Source organism: Fulmarus glacialis, unplaced genomic scaffold, assembly GCF_000690835.1.
Source record: "Fulmarus glacialis isolate BGI_N327 unplaced genomic scaffold, ASM69083v1 scaffold1033, whole genome shotgun sequence".
NCBI classification, from domain to species: domain Eukaryota; kingdom Metazoa; phylum Chordata; class Aves; order Procellariiformes; family Procellariidae; genus Fulmarus; species Fulmarus glacialis.
Window position 1 is genome coordinate 43623 of NW_009200815.1, and position 17335 is coordinate 60957.

General features: G+C 42.8%; 1 protein-coding gene across 1 annotated transcript in view; it reads right to left on the reverse strand.

Moving 5' to 3' along the window:
- Positions 1–17335, reverse strand: part of LOXHD1 (lipoxygenase homology domains 1) — a gene marked incomplete at its 5' end in the record, with an annotated part of 71266 nt that overhangs the window by 39168 nt on the left and 14763 nt on the right. The window contains 5 exons of the mRNA XM_009573717.1: positions 3919–4127; positions 8779–8902; positions 10306–10515; positions 11362–11516; positions 14078–14240. Coding sequence (XP_009572012.1) covers positions 3919–4127; positions 8779–8902; positions 10306–10515; positions 11362–11516; positions 14078–14240 — 861 coding nt within the window. The remainder of the gene's footprint in view (positions 1–3918; positions 4128–8778; positions 8903–10305; positions 10516–11361; positions 11517–14077; positions 14241–17335) is intronic.

Consider the following 17335-nt stretch of genomic DNA (forward strand, 5'->3'; position numbering starts at 1 on the left):
CAAGGGGCTCCTGACAAAACTTAAATGGAAAAAGGAAGAAGACTAGAGGTGGCAGCAGGGACAGGGGACCTGGAGAAATACCCAGGTGTGCAGGGATGAAGCTAGGAAAGCCAAAGCCCACCTGGAGCTGAGTCTGGCCATGAAGAGCAGCAAGCGATGTTCCTACATGTATATCAGCAGCAAAGGGATGCTGATGATGCAAACTTCTCTAGAAACTGCATGTGTCCTTCTTAAAGAATGTGGGCAATTCATCCCAGGGCAGACTTATAAGCATAATTATGTATCCCAGCTGATGTACGAACCTCAGTCAGCCAGTCATTCCAATGAGCTATCTGTACATAAAAAGCTGAATAAAAGAGCTACCTACAGTTCATTATTTTCAGAGCAAGCGTTGTTTGTGTCATTACTAGGAAAATGAAAACTAGCTCTCTCTGTTTTTGTTTTTAAATTATTAGGATATTTAGGGTTGCTCAGAAAATAATTTTTAATAACAGGTTCATCTAGGATGATATATCTGTCATATCTTTTTTCCCCCCCAAACAAGTGATCTTTTTTATCTGTCTCAGCCATCACTGCTATTAGGAGTATTATTGCTATACTAATGTCTGTGCAGCTGCAGAAAATTAGAGTTAACCACTAGGGAAATTCAAGTCTACAATAGATGCATTAATTCTCAGATTCCTGGGGTGTGAGGTGAATGGGAATATCATACTTGCCTTCCCATTCCCTCTCTGCCAGTTTGGCTGCCCTTCTCCAAACACAAAGCTCCTCTGAGAGTTCCCACACAGCCTCTCGAGACCTGTTGCAGGATGGTGCAAATGAGACGGCGGGGAAAGTTCAGGGCAATGGTGAAGCAGGGACAGAGCAGCCAGAGGGAAAATCCCCATGAGCTTATTAAAGATTGCTGCTCTTTTGGGTTCATTACAGCCACCTCCTAAAGCATCATTCCAAGACATGGCTAGGTACCAGATTTTCACAGCAACCTTCAACTCCTTTGGTATCAGTGACTGGCCAGAAGAAAGCATCCTGCACATCCAACTGCCTTGAAGAACGTGCACACAAGCAGATTTCCAAGGGCTCCAAGAACAATGTTGTAAAATCTGGGACAAACTCATCCAGTGCTGAGTCTTCCTTACGGCTGGTCTTTTAGAGTAGAGCACTGGGATTTGTCTTTCAATGCAAGCAAATCTTTAGATAGACCATGCCAATACAGCGAAGGATCCAAAGCCATGGCCACACCAGCAGCGTAGCCTTGATGTGCATACCAACATCACGACAAGTTGTTTGGGCTGAGATGTTTGAACTAAGTTAGAATGACAGAATTTCAAAGGCAGCTAGATCCTTGGGCTGTTTGAAAATCTTTGTAACTCATTCCCACTGTCCTTGAGGGACTGTTGAGTACTTCACATCGCCAAGATTAAGATGCACAATTTGCACTGGGCAGCTCACAATGACATTGAAACCAAATGCAACAACAGGGGAAAATGGGAGAGAATTTGAGTGGTAGATAGAAGGAAAACATGCCAAAAAATGGCATTTCTTGCTTATTCTGGAAGGTGCAGAGAATATTAGAGAGACCTGAGAGTCTTCCAGGATCAAGTCCCTGGTCAGCGAGGGACTGGACTTGCAACACTTTACACTCCATCACACTTTACTTTGTGCTTGTGATGGAGGAAGGCTCTGAAGCAGAAGTGGTTTAGAAATGCAGACGGATGCAGGACTCTTCTGACCATACCTATGTCCCTCTGCAGCAACGGCAGTCTAAGAACAGAGATACTTTCATTCATTAGAAGAAGAAATACTAAAACTTGTTTTAAGAACACAGTATAAAGTGCCTATGCCCAATGATTTGTATTATTTATTTTCATGTCAGCGTGTCTATTAAAGTACACCAGTAGTAAATATTATATCTGTAGGCTTACAAGACAGGTATAAATGGGCCCCTTTAAAATTACTTCATGTTCCACTGTTTTTGCTTTCAGTATAGTATACTTGCAGCGGGAGAATAATACTGAACTAAAAGTGGCATCACGCTGCAAATCTTACGATCCTACTAACTCCTGCAGCCTGCTGCCCGGGTTATACAGAGGGTTTCTGGAAACTTAATCCCCGTGCTATGCTATTTTCACATGGTAACTCATATTCAGAACTTCTTGCCTTCTTCCAGAAGCAGCCAAATGCCAAATCTGAGAACGAACTGTTCCTCACTTTTCCCAAGTAGATAACTAGCAATTTTCTGCAATGTCCCTGAACATTGCAATTTTCTACAAGGAAAATATGGACTGATTCCATGGCAACCACGGCAGACTGGCACATCAATGTCATCACTGGGACATGGATCAACAAGAAGAGATCTTCCAAGCAGAGAGCACTGCATGAAGGAAGGCAGAAGGCCAGGAGCAGATGGCTCCTCCAGCCACGAGCTGGGGGGTTACCAACTAAAAGGGAAAAATGAGCAAGAGCTGAGGCAGCAGACTGGTGAGATTACTGAGAACAGGGGTGAAAGAGTGCAGAAGAACATGACCCAGCTTGAAAGCTATATGTTATTTCTTTTTCTAACTCTCTGCATTTCATTTGCAACATTTCTTTCCCATTTGTAATCCTTTTCAAATTATTGCTTTTCCTTGCTTCCCTCTATTTCCAAGTGTCTGCTCCTACTTTCTCCTGTTCTCTGCCCCTTCCTCACCCTACTCACTGGCTCTTTTCCAGCACCCCTTTCTATTTCTTTCTTCATCCAGCTTTTCCTGTCTCTCTGACACTGAGGGGTTAGACAGGTTTTTTCCTCCCTCTCTGGCCCAGCCCATGGCTGTTCCCATGTGCACCCAGTCTGGAAGAGAAGGATTTATGCACTTGCTTCTCCTTCAAAGTTTGACCTAGAGATGGCTAGATAGAAAGTGCCGCTAATACTCCTAATAACCAGGCACTTGGAGTGCATTAAGAAAATGGCTTGATAATAAACTCAAATCTAGTATGGCGACTTCTCAAGGTGTCAGAATCCAGTGCTTGGATGAAAGCTAATGGGAGTGCTTCAGTCTATCAGCTGCTACAACAGGACGTACAACTGCAAAGATTTTTTAATTAGTTAGGATTTCTCTCTTTATATTTTTTTCACTCATCTCCCTCCAAACACACAAGCACGCACATCAATAGGTAGGTTTACTGCAACACAGGGCATGGGGTAAAAATAAAATTAAACAGGCTCTTGAAATCCTCAGGTGCTGTGGGTTTCAGCACTCGGGGGGCTGGAGCAGGCTTTCAGGAGATGGAACCGCCATATGAAACAAGAATGATGTACACATACATGCTGGAAGATTCATGTGAAGTTTAAGCTCAATGATGGAAAGTCTATGCAAATTCTGTCTCCCTGAGCCACAGCAGAAAAAATGGCTCCTGTACCAAAATCTATTTGTGCACGTTACTTATGAACAATGATTAATTTTCTTCTCTAAGCCGGGGTCCTCCAAGCTGTGAAAACAATTTTCATGTTTAGCTAGAAAATTATACAAGATGTGTTTCTCACTGCAGGCACAATTTATGAAACGCAACTGGAAGTAGTGTAAAAAACAACTAGGAAAAAGCTTGATGGAGGACTGCATCCCGGGAACTTTCACTACATCTGTCAGTGACAAGGCTTGAGTAGGAAAAAACAGTGCCAGAGATGGGACAGAACTGGGACATGTTACAACTTCCTTACAATTCAAAATTATCTTCTGCCTCCCAAGGATTTTGGTTTTGTGAGATGTAAAGCATACCTATTTTCAGGTTCAGACACATGTGAAATCTCATTAGCACATTCCTGTTTACATTCCTTTTAGACCCAAGTGCCTTTTCCTCACTGCTAAGAATAACAGCAACATGTGCTTTCTTTGGCCACGTATTTCATATGCCTCCAGTACTCGCGCTGCGTTCACAAAGTACCTCCACTTTTTTGATCTCCCCAACATCTAGGCCCCAAACAGAGAATTTCTCTACAGAGCCATCTGCAAACTCGTCTTTTCCTTCTGGGAGATCCAGCCACAGCCTCTCCGTCTGCACTTTCTGAGGACCCATGATGATGATGAACACTCGGCTGTCGGTGCTGGAGTCATATTCTGTGCCCGTCGTGACGGTGATGTGGTAGGGGATGACTGCAACAAACAGAGGGTTAGTCATCAGAAAACCCCCACATGTACACATTTACATGAGATTTCAGAAAACCAGGGGCTCACCCCATCAGAGGGAGCAGTTGTGCACGCTAAATAGGTTCGCATCCCATTGAACTCATTCGGAGAAGAGAAAACACCATGCTGCACTGGGTTACAAGCGTGCCTGGGAGACTACTTTCCCATACACGCTTGAGACTGAATTCTGTAAGGGTTAATTTCCCCAGACAACCCTACTGGCTGCAAGGAGGTTATAAGTCCAGATTTGTCCCTAATAGATGACAGAACAGCAAAGGGCTTGAATCGTTATTTACACCAAGAGACCTTCCTGAAGATGGGCCTGAGCACCTAAATCTTAAATAGGCTATTAGACCAAAACGATCTTATGCTCTCCATTCAATAAAGGCAAATAAATCTATGCTGACTCCAAGGTAAACCATCGCTTACTGAACGTCCCAGTACAACTGCAAATGTTCTCCTTTGTGCTTCATGCAAGGATTGCTGTGATCTATGGGGCAGCTCAGGGTTTCAGCATCCCTTTGCAAATCCAGGCAGACTATGAATAATCCTTGTATTAAAGTAGGTCGCTCAATAACTTTATACATTAAGTAATAATATTGGTTAGGGGAAAAACCTTCAGGCCAAGGCTTGGGACTTAGCAGGTTTTTCTGTGGTTTTCGGAAATTTCAGTTCGGCTGTTAAAAGGGAGGAAGTGCCAGACTGCTTTTCAAGTGCTTTCCAAAAGCTCATTTGGGTAAGCCGAGCGGGCGGTGCAGAATTAGACGCTGAATACTCATTTGATTTCTCAGAACATTCCTGCAGGGCTGTTCAAACCATTCTGACGAGACTCGGAGCTCTGAAACTTGCCTTGTCACAGGCTCGAAACTCAACCTGGCTTCATCATCGCTTTTTCGATTTTAAAAAAAAAAGGTTTATAAACCTTGACAAAAAACTTGGTTGGCTTCCAAATCATCTGGGATTGACATCTGATTTTGCTTTATGAAGACTAACAACATTTTTGGGGGTTGTACTAGAAACTCCCATCAAGCTCAGAATATGTGTGCAATATCAGGGAAGGCATGAATTCATGCTGACCAAATCTGTTCTTATCTCTGGACAGAGTAGAACCCAAAGAGATTCATTCAGCCCCAGTTTGGGGATTTTGTGTACCAACACAAAATGAACTGATGATTATGCAAGACTTATTCTCCCCTTTATGGTGTCATTTACATTTCAGTGTGCACATCAACATAATGATATGCAATGCATTCTTCACAAAATAACCATTGGAGCTGCTGGTATTAGCAGGAGAAAGGGTTTACCTGTAGGCAAGACAGATTTTATAAGAATATGTTGATGGGTCATGTTTAGAACAGCTCCAGACTCCTCTTTTAAATAAAGTATATTTTGAATAGGGACAAAATTTTCTATTACACAGTTTTACCCTGTTCTCCTGTGACAAAGTTCACAGAACTACCAGCATTTCCAACTGATGTTGCATCCTCAAGCCAAAGTACTTGAAACACCTATATAAAAAATGAGAACTATGAGAAATTGTTATCATTTCCCACTTTAAACAATGGATTCAGAGACATAGAGTAGCTTGCTACCAGAGAGCAGGAAACACTGTTTGCTGTTCTTTCCTTTAAAAACTAGAAAAGTGATCCTTTAATTTGTTTATCTCCCCTCTCCATTGTCTCCCTCTTTCTCTGGGACTCCATAGTTCTACTTCTTCAAACATGGGAGAATGCAAAACCTGAGGTACAAGGCCACAGCAGGACACCACAGGTGCTCCAGCCCATCTCCCCTTGCCCCCAGCTTCCTTGAGTCTCTGCCCAGAGTTCAGGTTGCTGGAGGGCGCGTGTCCCCCTCACAGGGGGTTGGATTTCATTAGGGATGTAGACCACACCATCTCCAGCACTGCCTTCTAGCATGGAGCAGGGTTCCCAGTTCAGACCCAAGCAGGTTCCTAGTCACCAAGAGCTTTCTCTGTGCTCCATCCTCACATCACCTCCTGCTCCTCAAAGGTATTCACCATCTTGAGCATGGTCAGAACTGGGCTGCTCAAATTTTCCCAGGCAACTCTGGATACCACTGCCCCTAATCAACTAATTAGCTGCTTTTATCCAGCTCGGGAGGTGGCTGTCTGGCTCACACAGTCCATCTTATCTGACATTCCTTCAAGATGCAGTTTCCTTAATAAGGTCATGTCACTGCAACAGAGATAGTGGTGATGACAAGCTCCAGGACTCAGAGAAGAAAGACCACCCTGGCACAATGGGGATGATGGGAACTATCCTAGCTCTGCTGGAGATGGGTTCTCATGGGAGATGCTGATGTTTTACTCATTATTTGTGAAACTACATGGCATGCCAGCATGGCAGATGTTATCCATTGTCTCACCACAGAAGTAATATCAGAAGGAACATGGGAATCGCTTATTTTTCATTTGAGCACAATATGGGATTATAAAAGAAGGGTTGCCCCAAGACACATGGGTTGTAGACCAGGTCAAGCAATGTGCAGCATTGTTTTGGCTTCACAACTTAAAGGCTTGGGACATGCAACCCAGGTAACACATTACAACAAGCTACTAGGAATCAGCTGAGCTGCAGTAACCATTTGTGTGAGTTCTCTTGGACCATGTCAGTGAAAGCTATCTTAAACTCCTAAGCCAAATTACATCATTTTACACTTGGCTTACCATGGAAGTTTAAGATAAGTTGAATTATTTTGCACTTGCTGTGGACTAAGAGCCCAGACAGTGACTGTGACTCAGCTGCTGCCCAGTTACTAGTTACTACACAGTATCTTAACTATGCACCTAAAATCTTAATCTAAAGCTGAAAGACCCGATACTGGATGACAACGAACTGTTGGTGCAATGGATGACAATGAACTGTAGGTGCAATTTAGGTGATAAGTCAATGGCCTGCAACACAGAGATGGTTAATCAAAAGGTACATAAATACAGAGACAAAAGCCTGTGTGGTAATGAAGTTATAAAGAAATAGCAATGAACTGGGGAAGTTTTCCCCAAAGGTTAACATCAGCTGATGGACACTGATCTTCCAGGTTTTCTTCACAGCCAGGACAGAAATAAAACCTGCGCAACTTTCCCACTTCGTATCGGAGGCAGCCAAGGAAGACTAGCCTCCCTGCATGAAAGCTGGCCTTTGCACAGTCCAGCATATTTCACTTTTTATAAGTTGCAATCCAGAAACAAATTTTTGTTTTATATTCAGCTTTGCTTTGTCTCAGGAACCATAGCCTAAAGATGAAAATCTACACTAGAGCCATCAACTGTTTCCATCAGGTATTTGAGCAAGAACCTCAGTCCAGGGTTCATGGGCTCCTTGTCTTTCAGTGACAGCGTTTGCAGACCCTCCTCCTCTGCCCAGTTATAAGACGATCCACCTTCTAGAAAAGAACAAACTCGCCTGAGCACTCGCAGTTGAAGCTTGTTTTCTGAGAGCTGAGAAACTTATCTGTGCTCTTGCTGAGCTTCCCATATGCCACTCCCCTCCCAACCCAACACCTCACAGTGTTGTAAGGAAAAAACCTCAAGGGTTCTAAAATAAATCATGTTTAATTCATATTAAACAAACATCCTCGGTGATGAGGCACTACTAGCCTGATCATGAAAAGGGGAGACGGCTTAAACGTAGCAAATAATGTCTCAAGAAATTCAAAGCCGCCTTTGGTAATTCAGATCTAATATGCTACCTGAAACATCATCTTGAGTAGGTCAAAGAGATATAGGAGGAAAAGAAAAGCTGATATCCGCAACAAGAGCTACTTTAAGGAATCATGTGGAAAAGAGCCTCTGATAGTCCAAGGGAGGCTCTTTTGGTGATAACATCTGACTTGCCTACTGTCCCTCTCACTGCAAAGAGCTTTGGATCCTTTGAAAGACACTTCAGACAAAATTATACAAAACTAGCATTAATTCTTCCCTTAACTCTATCAGACCCCACTGTTCAGAGGGTAGTGCCGCTTCTCCCCACCTCTGAAGTGCTGTCTGCAATGAAGTTGGTGGCGGAGGAGGAGGAAGAGGGAGTATGATTCTTCAGGTCAGTGGGTTTCTTTCTGAAGAGGCCCTGTGGATGTTGTTGACTAGCCCCTTTTCCACATTTGGTGGTGTGGATGGATTCATCTAACTTTAGGCATCTAAGGGACATGATTTGTTATTGCAGTTGGCCGTAGAGGTCCCCTGTGCCTTTTACCTCACAGCGACAGAAAACAGCCTACCCTTGAATAACCACCTACCTAACGATATTGTCACACTGTCCAAAGCCCCACACTGTTTGGAGAATGTACATCTGCTGGCAATGGAGAAGTTAATTCTGACAAACTACAGCATCACATTTCCATAGAAGAGAAAGAAGAGCATTGGAAACACTGAAGTTGCTGTGAACTTCATGGCTTATTCCACTGTTAGAGTCAGAGAGCTATAAGAAAAGCAGCAAACACAGAAACAGAAGCCCTGATCCAGCCTTTCCCAAAGCGGTCACAACACAAGGTGCAGAGAAACGATTTGCTGTTCTGCCTCTTTTTGCCAGGACGAACGCAACCTCTCAAGCACTGAAAGCCAAGAACGCATGCATGCATGCAATCAAACACGGAGCTTGCTCACGTGCTCCTTCTTCTGCTGCCTTGACCAAGCTGGATTTTTTCTTCTCCTTCAGGTTTGCATTGCTATCCTGGCTCGACAGGCTGAGAGACGAGCCATCCAGGCTGTTTCGCTCGCCGTCATAGCTCTAGTTGGAAGGCATGTACGGGAGGGTAATGAGGTTGAGTGCTCAAGTGTTGTCAGCTGTTCCCTTGTGCCTCCAAGAACAACGTGAGAAGAAATCCCTGTAGTTCCCCAGGTAGCTTTTTGCTCAGTGTAGCTTAAAATGTGACTTGTAATTTACTGCGGGTCATTCATTTACTTCGTTGGTAACCTTGACAGGCCATTTTGGATGTGTGTTATAATAAAAGAAAATATAATGGACCTAACAGACTTTAATGGTGTGTTGTGACTTTTCTCTGCTACCTGTGTGAGCAATAGCCACAGAAAATTCGGATGGATGGAATGGTAACAGATTTGCTTATCAGAACACACACTGTGGTGTCAGACTAATTTACCTGGTACAGGTCAAAGAGCGTAAGAGGGAGAGTACTGCAAAGTTGAACGATACGAAATGTCTCTTGTAGTTGAAGAGTTACTGCAGATGTGTTCACTGTCCAATAAATGTGAGGCTCTTACCACACAGTCACATAATTAAAAAAAAAAGTGATTAGCTTTTCCTCATTACGAATTAATATGAGCAATGGGGTAAGTGTGACCACAAGAATTCATAGCATTGTTTGCTGCAATTTTATGAGGGAGCATACGGCAATACTCATCCATGGTTTAACTCTTCTTACATCCATTCTGTATGTATTCAGGATGAGTCTGGCCCAATTTCATTGATGACAATTTTAGTGGTAACTGTCGATTAAAATGTCACTGTATTTTGCAAAGTGGACTCCTTAAATACAATGGACTTATAATCAGCTGCTTTATTATGCTTCACTGTATAGAAACAAGAGAGGTCTATTAATCTTGTTTGCTAATTTTAATTAGTGTATGTACCTCGAATTCCAATTAGCTATGTTAGCCTGATAAAGCAACAGAGAATGTGCAAGTAGAAAGGGCATTTCACTAAAACCTGTTCAGTGCTTTGAGCGGTAGCAAAGAAACTAGATTTTTTATGTTTCGCATTGGCAGAAGAAGTTGCTGAAATGTTAAACCCATCCAGTCCCGTGAGGATGAAGTCAAAGGACCCAATATTTTGGCCTGAGGACTTTGAATAGTGAGCCCCATAACTAACTTTACGAGCACAGCAAGGAAAGCAGCAGGGAAATATACTCATCAGCAATGTACTTTGACTTTCAGCTGAAAAGTTTCACTTAGACTCCTTGATTTTTCTGTTGAAATTACAAATTACAGAGCTACTGATACTGGGCTGAGAGTGGCCATACTTTCAGCACTTGTCTGAAAATCACAAATTCATTTTGAACAAGCCAAAAAACATAAGTTCCTAATGATCTGTCTCAGACTTCAACCAGATATTCAATCATTTTATTTTTATTAGTAGCTGTGGGTTGGGATCACAGCTTTGAGCCATAACCATACCTGCTCATAAAGCGTACGCTCTATCTTTTTGTCCTCTTTCTTTTTAGAGAGCCAGCGTTCACACAGGAAAACGAATGATTCCTCTGTGGTCTCATCCAGGATCTCCACTTTTTCCAGGAACCAGTCAGGACCGAACATGCTATTGTCATGACGAATTTTGATCTTGTACAAAATGCCAAGGTCCACAGCCTGTATAGTAAATGTATCCTCCTGCAGAGTGTTCAATAGCAGTTGCTTCTGTTAACGAGCTCTCAACAGGTCATCTACCGGACAAAAGCAAACGAAGACTACAGAGCACAGTATGTGTTTAAATTCCACCTCACGGGACGGTGTTTGGTTAAAAGCTTTGCAGCAGTCTATAGAGGCACCTCTGTATGCTAAAACTGTTCTGCAGGGAAGCGTTTTGAAGCCTGCTTCTGCTACGATGGGAGCTGCACAAAATGTCACTTTTATAACCAATTACAATATTGAATTCCTGGAATTTGACATCCTGATATTTAAGTCTAAGTAGGACTTCTCTTTCTAATCCAGTTAGATTTGTATGGACAATCCAGATAAGACAATCTTTGCCACCATTATATCTGAGTATCTCCATATAAGGCTGTGAATATGACTCATGAACTGACCACAGAGTACCGCTTTTGGAGTTATTTTGTCAAACACAGCCACAGTTTAGGTCCCATCAATTTGTCATGCTCTGAGGTCCATTACAATATATACAATGTACATGCAAACCAGTTGCAGAGAAGCTATGGGAATGAGAGACCTCAGGTTTTCTGTCCTCTCAAATCTGCAGCTAACAATTCAAGCCAGTTTGTACGGACCAAGCTCATAATTTGTCTGCCAGTGACTTCACAGAAACATCTACCCATTTGCTGCAGTGCCTGTCAGTCATAATACCCAGCTGACAATCCATATAAAGCATTTTGAGAGGTAGTGAACATGGTAAATGGAATCAATCAATTCATCCCTCATAGGAAAACTCATCCTATACAGTCATGGACTTAGGTTAAAGACTGTGAAATGGAAAGTGTTATTAACCCATTGCATTTGTACCTGTCCTCTTTCAAACTTGTTGAAGTTCGTTTCAGATTTGCTGAGTTTTCTCTCTCCTGTGTCCCCCAGATCTCCGTAGATATTTAGGAAAACATTAGCGTCTGTCCCAGCACCATAGATATCTCCGGTGAACACGCTAATCTTGTACGTGTGAACTGCAGAAAGAAATGGAGACTTGATTTCTGGCCAGGTGAATTATCAAGGTCTATCTTAGATACTGAATTTACCTAAGAAAACGGTCCCAAAACTTTCTGCTTATCGCTCAGTTCTTGGAGGTTTAAAATCCCATATGCTTTATCCTTCCAGGCTTCTGATAATAATCCAAAGGTTGGGGAATCACTGGGCTGAAATTTGCTGACTTGCCTTTTTCTCATCTAATCGATGCCTGTGTATTGCTTTGATCACATAAAAATGCAAAGAATCATTATGGTTATTACTAGATGCGAAGTCGATAGAGGTGAGGGAACTCGGTACCTTCTCATACCGAGGCTCAAGGGACCTACATCTGAGAGCAAGTGATTCAGTGTTGTGAATTCTTAATACTCCATCTTCCATAAACAAACTCCAGGGATTCAGATGTGCAATTACTACCAGAGTTAATGGCATGTATCTCTATAAATTCCCCAAACAGAAAGAGAACAGGTTTCTGGGTCCTTTCGCTGAGACAGTATTTAATTAAGGAAGTGTTGGAGCTTTACTGTTTAAATACCCTTTCTCTTTAGCTTGCTCAATGATGATCCAATAAAACCTCATCAAATCTTTAGTAATGTGCTTTACTAAACCTGTTAAATACTCCTATTTTTATTTTGCTACTCTTTTCCCAATTACACAGGGAAAACAAACAGTTACTGAAAGCATCCTCGCCAGGAAAACAATTAGGAACTGTACGAGTCCCTGATTACCCTGGTGGCACACGAGGAGAGTGCCTCCACCAGGAGAATGCCTCCTTGCAAATCCCAGGGCAATACAAATGAGGAAGAGGCACAAAGTCTTAGTTAGTATTCTTCTTTGTACATTAACAGCATCAAAGAAAATATCTGTATTGTCTTTTTCTTCTGTACCTGGCTTTCCCAGTAAAACAGGGCCTATTCTGCTTCATAGTCCATGAAAGATTTCCATCGATTTCTCTAAGAAATGGATCATGACCATTATCAGGCTAGGTGCAACGCCGGGTTTTCTGGTTTGCCTCTTCACATTATGTCCTACAGATTTACTGCTTCGTATTTGTGAGACTACTGCTACGTTAGTAAGGAAGGAAGCAACGCATGTAGTCTAATTAGTCAATTCATCCCTCTTTGGGTTTTGCTTGCCAGTTCTGGAGACCTTCAGGACTGAAATGCACTCTCCTATATAAAAGATGATCTTCAGAATACCACAAGCTGATTTTCCGTTGCTGTCATTTACACTGCATCAGTGCCCAAGATGTATGAGGACTCATAGAGATGCAGAAGATATAATTCCCGTCCCAGACATTTTATATCTAAAGCAGAAGTTCCCAAACTCAGCCGTAGCTCCCATCCAAAAGAAATCTTCAGCTATCCAAAAATCCTATTCCATAGATTGTAAAACTTGTTTTAAGGCTTTGCCTTTAGAAGGAAAAAATGAGTCACCTAGGTTAGGCAAGACATGGTAACTAATGCAAGGTAAAGCAACAGAAGTTAGTAAGTTAAAGAAAATGCCATGCAGGCATCTGGCAGTCATGCCACTTACTAATTGATATTAAAACTGTCTTTGCCCCCGCAGGAAAAAAAATCTCCCATGAACTGTCACGTAGTTCCTAACAGGGGAAGAAGTACGCCTGTCTCTTCTAAAGGCACAGTGCAAAGGCTCCAGCCTTCCTTACAGCAAGACACCTCTTCCCTTGGCAATGGAAAGCGCTTACAATCCGTATAAATTCCGCCCTGACAATGATGTACTGTAAATGCAAATCACTCCGAGAAAAAAGAAACAGGGAGAGGAATGATTTTCTCTGTTGAATCATCTTGTTGCCAGATGCAAGAATGAAAATGGCAGCTGAATTCAGTTTGCTCTGCTCAGGGTGTAGGAAGGTTCACAACTTCTCTCAAGGGCAGAAGGAGCTCTGGTTGGGAAAAGGAGGTCCTAGAGGAAAAAGAGTTAGGAACAGCTGGGCACAGAGAGAAGCAACGAGTTTAGGATGAAACTTCAGTTCTTGTTCTGTTGCTTCAGCTACTAGAAGGACCAAATGCTGAATGTGAACACTTTATTCTCCTCCCCAGAGGCACTTTAATGAAGTGAGGGTGGCTTCCCAAAGCCAAATTTTTAGAGGATGTCCATATGTACCTGAAGAGCAGCAGGAAAAACAACTTTGGGACAAAAAAAGGAGCATAAATCAGACTGGCAGGGTAGGAGAGGAAGGGGCAGAGTGCACAAGACAGGTGGAGTTGGGCAAACAAGTAAAGATGTTTTGCAGAGCCTGGAAGACAAGGACAAGATGGAGGAAATTTGTTAGGCATCAGAGGAGATGTGCAAACTATGTCTGTGTGAAAGGGTGTCTGTGACAGGTTTATAAATGCCCTACAGGAAAATAATGGTATTGCACAGAAGTGCTTCAGGTGTAAGAGAGGCCAGAGGACAGGAAGGGAAAGAAATGTGAACAGTTGTACCAGCGTTGCATTTGCTTGAACCACCCATCCAAATGTTTTGTTCCAAAAAAATCAGATGAACAGGTCCCTACCCACTCCTAGGGCTATATTACCTTCTAACGGGTCTTCAACTTCTTCCTCTATCTGCTTGAGTGTCCCGTCCTTCATGAGTTTTTCAGTAAAAATATCAGAGGGTACCAGTTCTCTGACAATCTCACCGTCATCTTCAGACTTTGCAAGCCATCTTTCACAGGGAAATGTGACAGTTTCCGAGCCCTGAAGTAAACACGACAGAGAGAATCTCTTCAAAACAAAGTGAACACGTTAGCATTTCCCCTTTGAAAATACTCTGACATGCAAGCAAGGGCTTTCAACTCATGTATGTACGCATGTGTATGTAGATGCAGACCTGAAATAGTATATAGAAACATATTTCCTCCAGAAAGAGGACATCTGAGGGCTCTGAGAAGAAGCACTGAACGTGTGGCAGCAATAATATTCCCAATGGCTGCGTGAGACTGGCTGTATGATCCAGTAGATCTCTGCCCTTCCCAGTTTTTGATCTTGCAAATTCCTAATCAGGACTGCACCATTCCTGTTTTACTCAGACTCTGCAATCCCTCTTCGATCCTTATTCAGGCAGCGTTCTCTTTGAAGTCAGTAGGGGTTTTTTTCTGAGTCAATACTTCAAGATTTTGCCCTATAATTCTCTGACTCAAGCCGGTTTCCAGGCAATTCCCATACGTGCATTAAGAGGAGAAAAATAGTGATTTAATTTTTGATCTTTTGTTTTGACTTCACGTTGGTGGAAACAAATACGATTTCTATCATCAAACAAACAAAAACAATAGGACATGTGTTTTCCACTTGGTAAACAAAATCAATCCCAGACCGCTCATTAAGAACAGACTCCTGCAAGGCCTCCAAGATGGTAAGAGGCAGGCAGCTTTCTGTGCGCTGGGCACCCCAGGCTATGTCTCCATAAAGAACGGGGCATGAGCCATCATGCAACTCGCAGAGCCCACAAGTCTGAACAGAAAAAAAAAAAAGTTTTAATCTCACAGTAACCAAATACAGGAAGAAAAATCGGCCCTTTCCTTACTGACAGCTTCAGCGTTTCTCTCCTAAGTAAGACCAGGGGCTTTCTGCTGTTTGCAGTACTCTGTGTGCCACCGCTTTCTTGTATAACATACGTATGAATACTGTCCACCTTAATTACTCTCGTGTTATTATTTATCAAACCACCCAGGGTCCTTTCTTTGCTCTTTTTACTATTTAAACACTAAAAAATTAATATATAGATTAATATGAAGAAGGGAATAGCTCTCACTGTAGCAATATTGAATATTGTTATCACTATATACTACTGCACTGTACTGCCGGATCCTGCCCTCCCTGACACGGTCACTGGGGAGGAACAGGTTGTGCACCTCAAATCAGAGACCCACTCCAGTCACTGCTAACCTGGTATGAACAGGTCATCTGTGCACAGACGCCAGACAAGTTGATCTGCAGGAGCTGAATCCTTCCAAGGGGCCTGCGTGATCGAGTGTCTTGAGTCTGCAGCAGAACCATCCTTTGAGCCCACACGGCCCAAACCTTCCGCTGTCAATAAAACACCGTTTCTCCTCCTCTCTGCCGCTCCCCGCAGTGCTGCTGTTTAACCCCAGGCTGGCAACGCTTAACTCCATCAGGTGGTTTGAAGCGTGACTTGTACAAAATGGTGTCAAACAAAACTGGCAGCACTTTATGTGATTTCAAATATTTTACTTTCAAGTGTTATTTGTGCTGTATTTTGCTTATAACCTGTATTATCTCACATAACCCGTATTCAGGCAGGTACCTGAATAACCTGTATTATCTCACTGTACGCTGAGCCGATGAACAGTGCTTATCTCCCCACCTAAGGACTGGGAAGAGAGGGCTTTCCAGAACGACGCTTCAGTGCTGAAACTCTCTCCTCCCAGTAGAGACCCCGCTTCAGTCATGTCTCTCGCAGAAGCTTTTAACTGCTCCTAAACATTCATAATGTTGGCTGTACGTGCCATTGATATGAATACTGTTTATTTGGTAATAGGGTATCTAGGGACTTGAGTGCCTGCACAGTGGGGCATAATGTGCAGTTACTGCAAAAGTTAATTGTATCATTATTGTTAATCACCATGTCATTGCCACAGTTTTTATTGGAGTTTCCTTGTTAGTGATTGCATTAATATTTAAGTGACGTAAAGTGCACTGTTTTATGTTACCCACGGTAAAATACTCTTGCAGCTCCGAACAGAATTTGTTTCATTAGAGCCTGAGTCTGGCCCTAAGCTAGAAGCAGGGTATGATAGTGTGCTAAAAGTCAGTGCTTTGCCCTTCTCCAAGTTGTAACAAATGAAATATAATTATCAGATATAATTGGCATGCCAAGACAGAGCTTTATTGGCATGCAACAATCCTAGTTTCCTACCCAAGTGCTTTCAATTTAATCTGAAAAGTTACTGACCTCATTTTTCTTTTGCAGCATTACAGATACATCTAGACACATCTTAGCAGTCTAATCAGGTAGCACAGCTTTTAGAAGCGTTGGCAGCATATTGCTATCTTGCGGCAGGTCATAATATCCTGCAGCTGATCAGCGGCATCATGCAGTGCTCTGCTTTCTTCTTATTTCCCATGCCATAATCAAAAGATCAGCAGAATTGTAAAACTCTCCATTTTTAAGTTGTTCATGGTTTTCCTCCCTTCCTCCACCTTCCCAGGTTTCTCACGGTCTGTCCTTCAAAGCTGCTCTAACGACTGCAGAGCTGCGCAGCCCCGGGACCCTTTCTGGGTCTGGAAGAGCACCCAACATGGAGCTCTCGGGAGCTTCCCAAAGTGCTCAGTTAACGGTAGGTGTAGAAAGAGGCAGCCCAGGAATCTCTTTTCCCTTCGTTTCCATACCTTTGTGCATCCCCCTCTTCATCTTCCCTAGCCTATGACCAATAACAATATCTCCAAAAAACCAATATTGTCTTGTTCATTAACCTAATGAAGCTGTACAAGACGAGGGTTAGTCAATACACAGATAGAGGGTCTGATAATAACAGACTGGCAAAAAGGTGATCATGAGAAACAATCAAAGGGTATTGGCTTGTGAAGAAGCTTGTACAGGTGGATAGAGGCTTGAGCATGATGAGGAAGGTTCAAGGCAGACCTTTGAGTTGATCGTGAGGCAAAGCGAGTAAAACATATCCTGGAGATTTTGAAGGAGGAAGCAAGATGAGAAGTAGGTTCACCATGCCTGAGCAAGCCATGTTTACACCAACACTTGATATTAGAAGTCACTTCAGGAGGGGGCAGACCTGACCATTGAGGTGGAGGTGGAAGCTGACATCCCTTTGGAA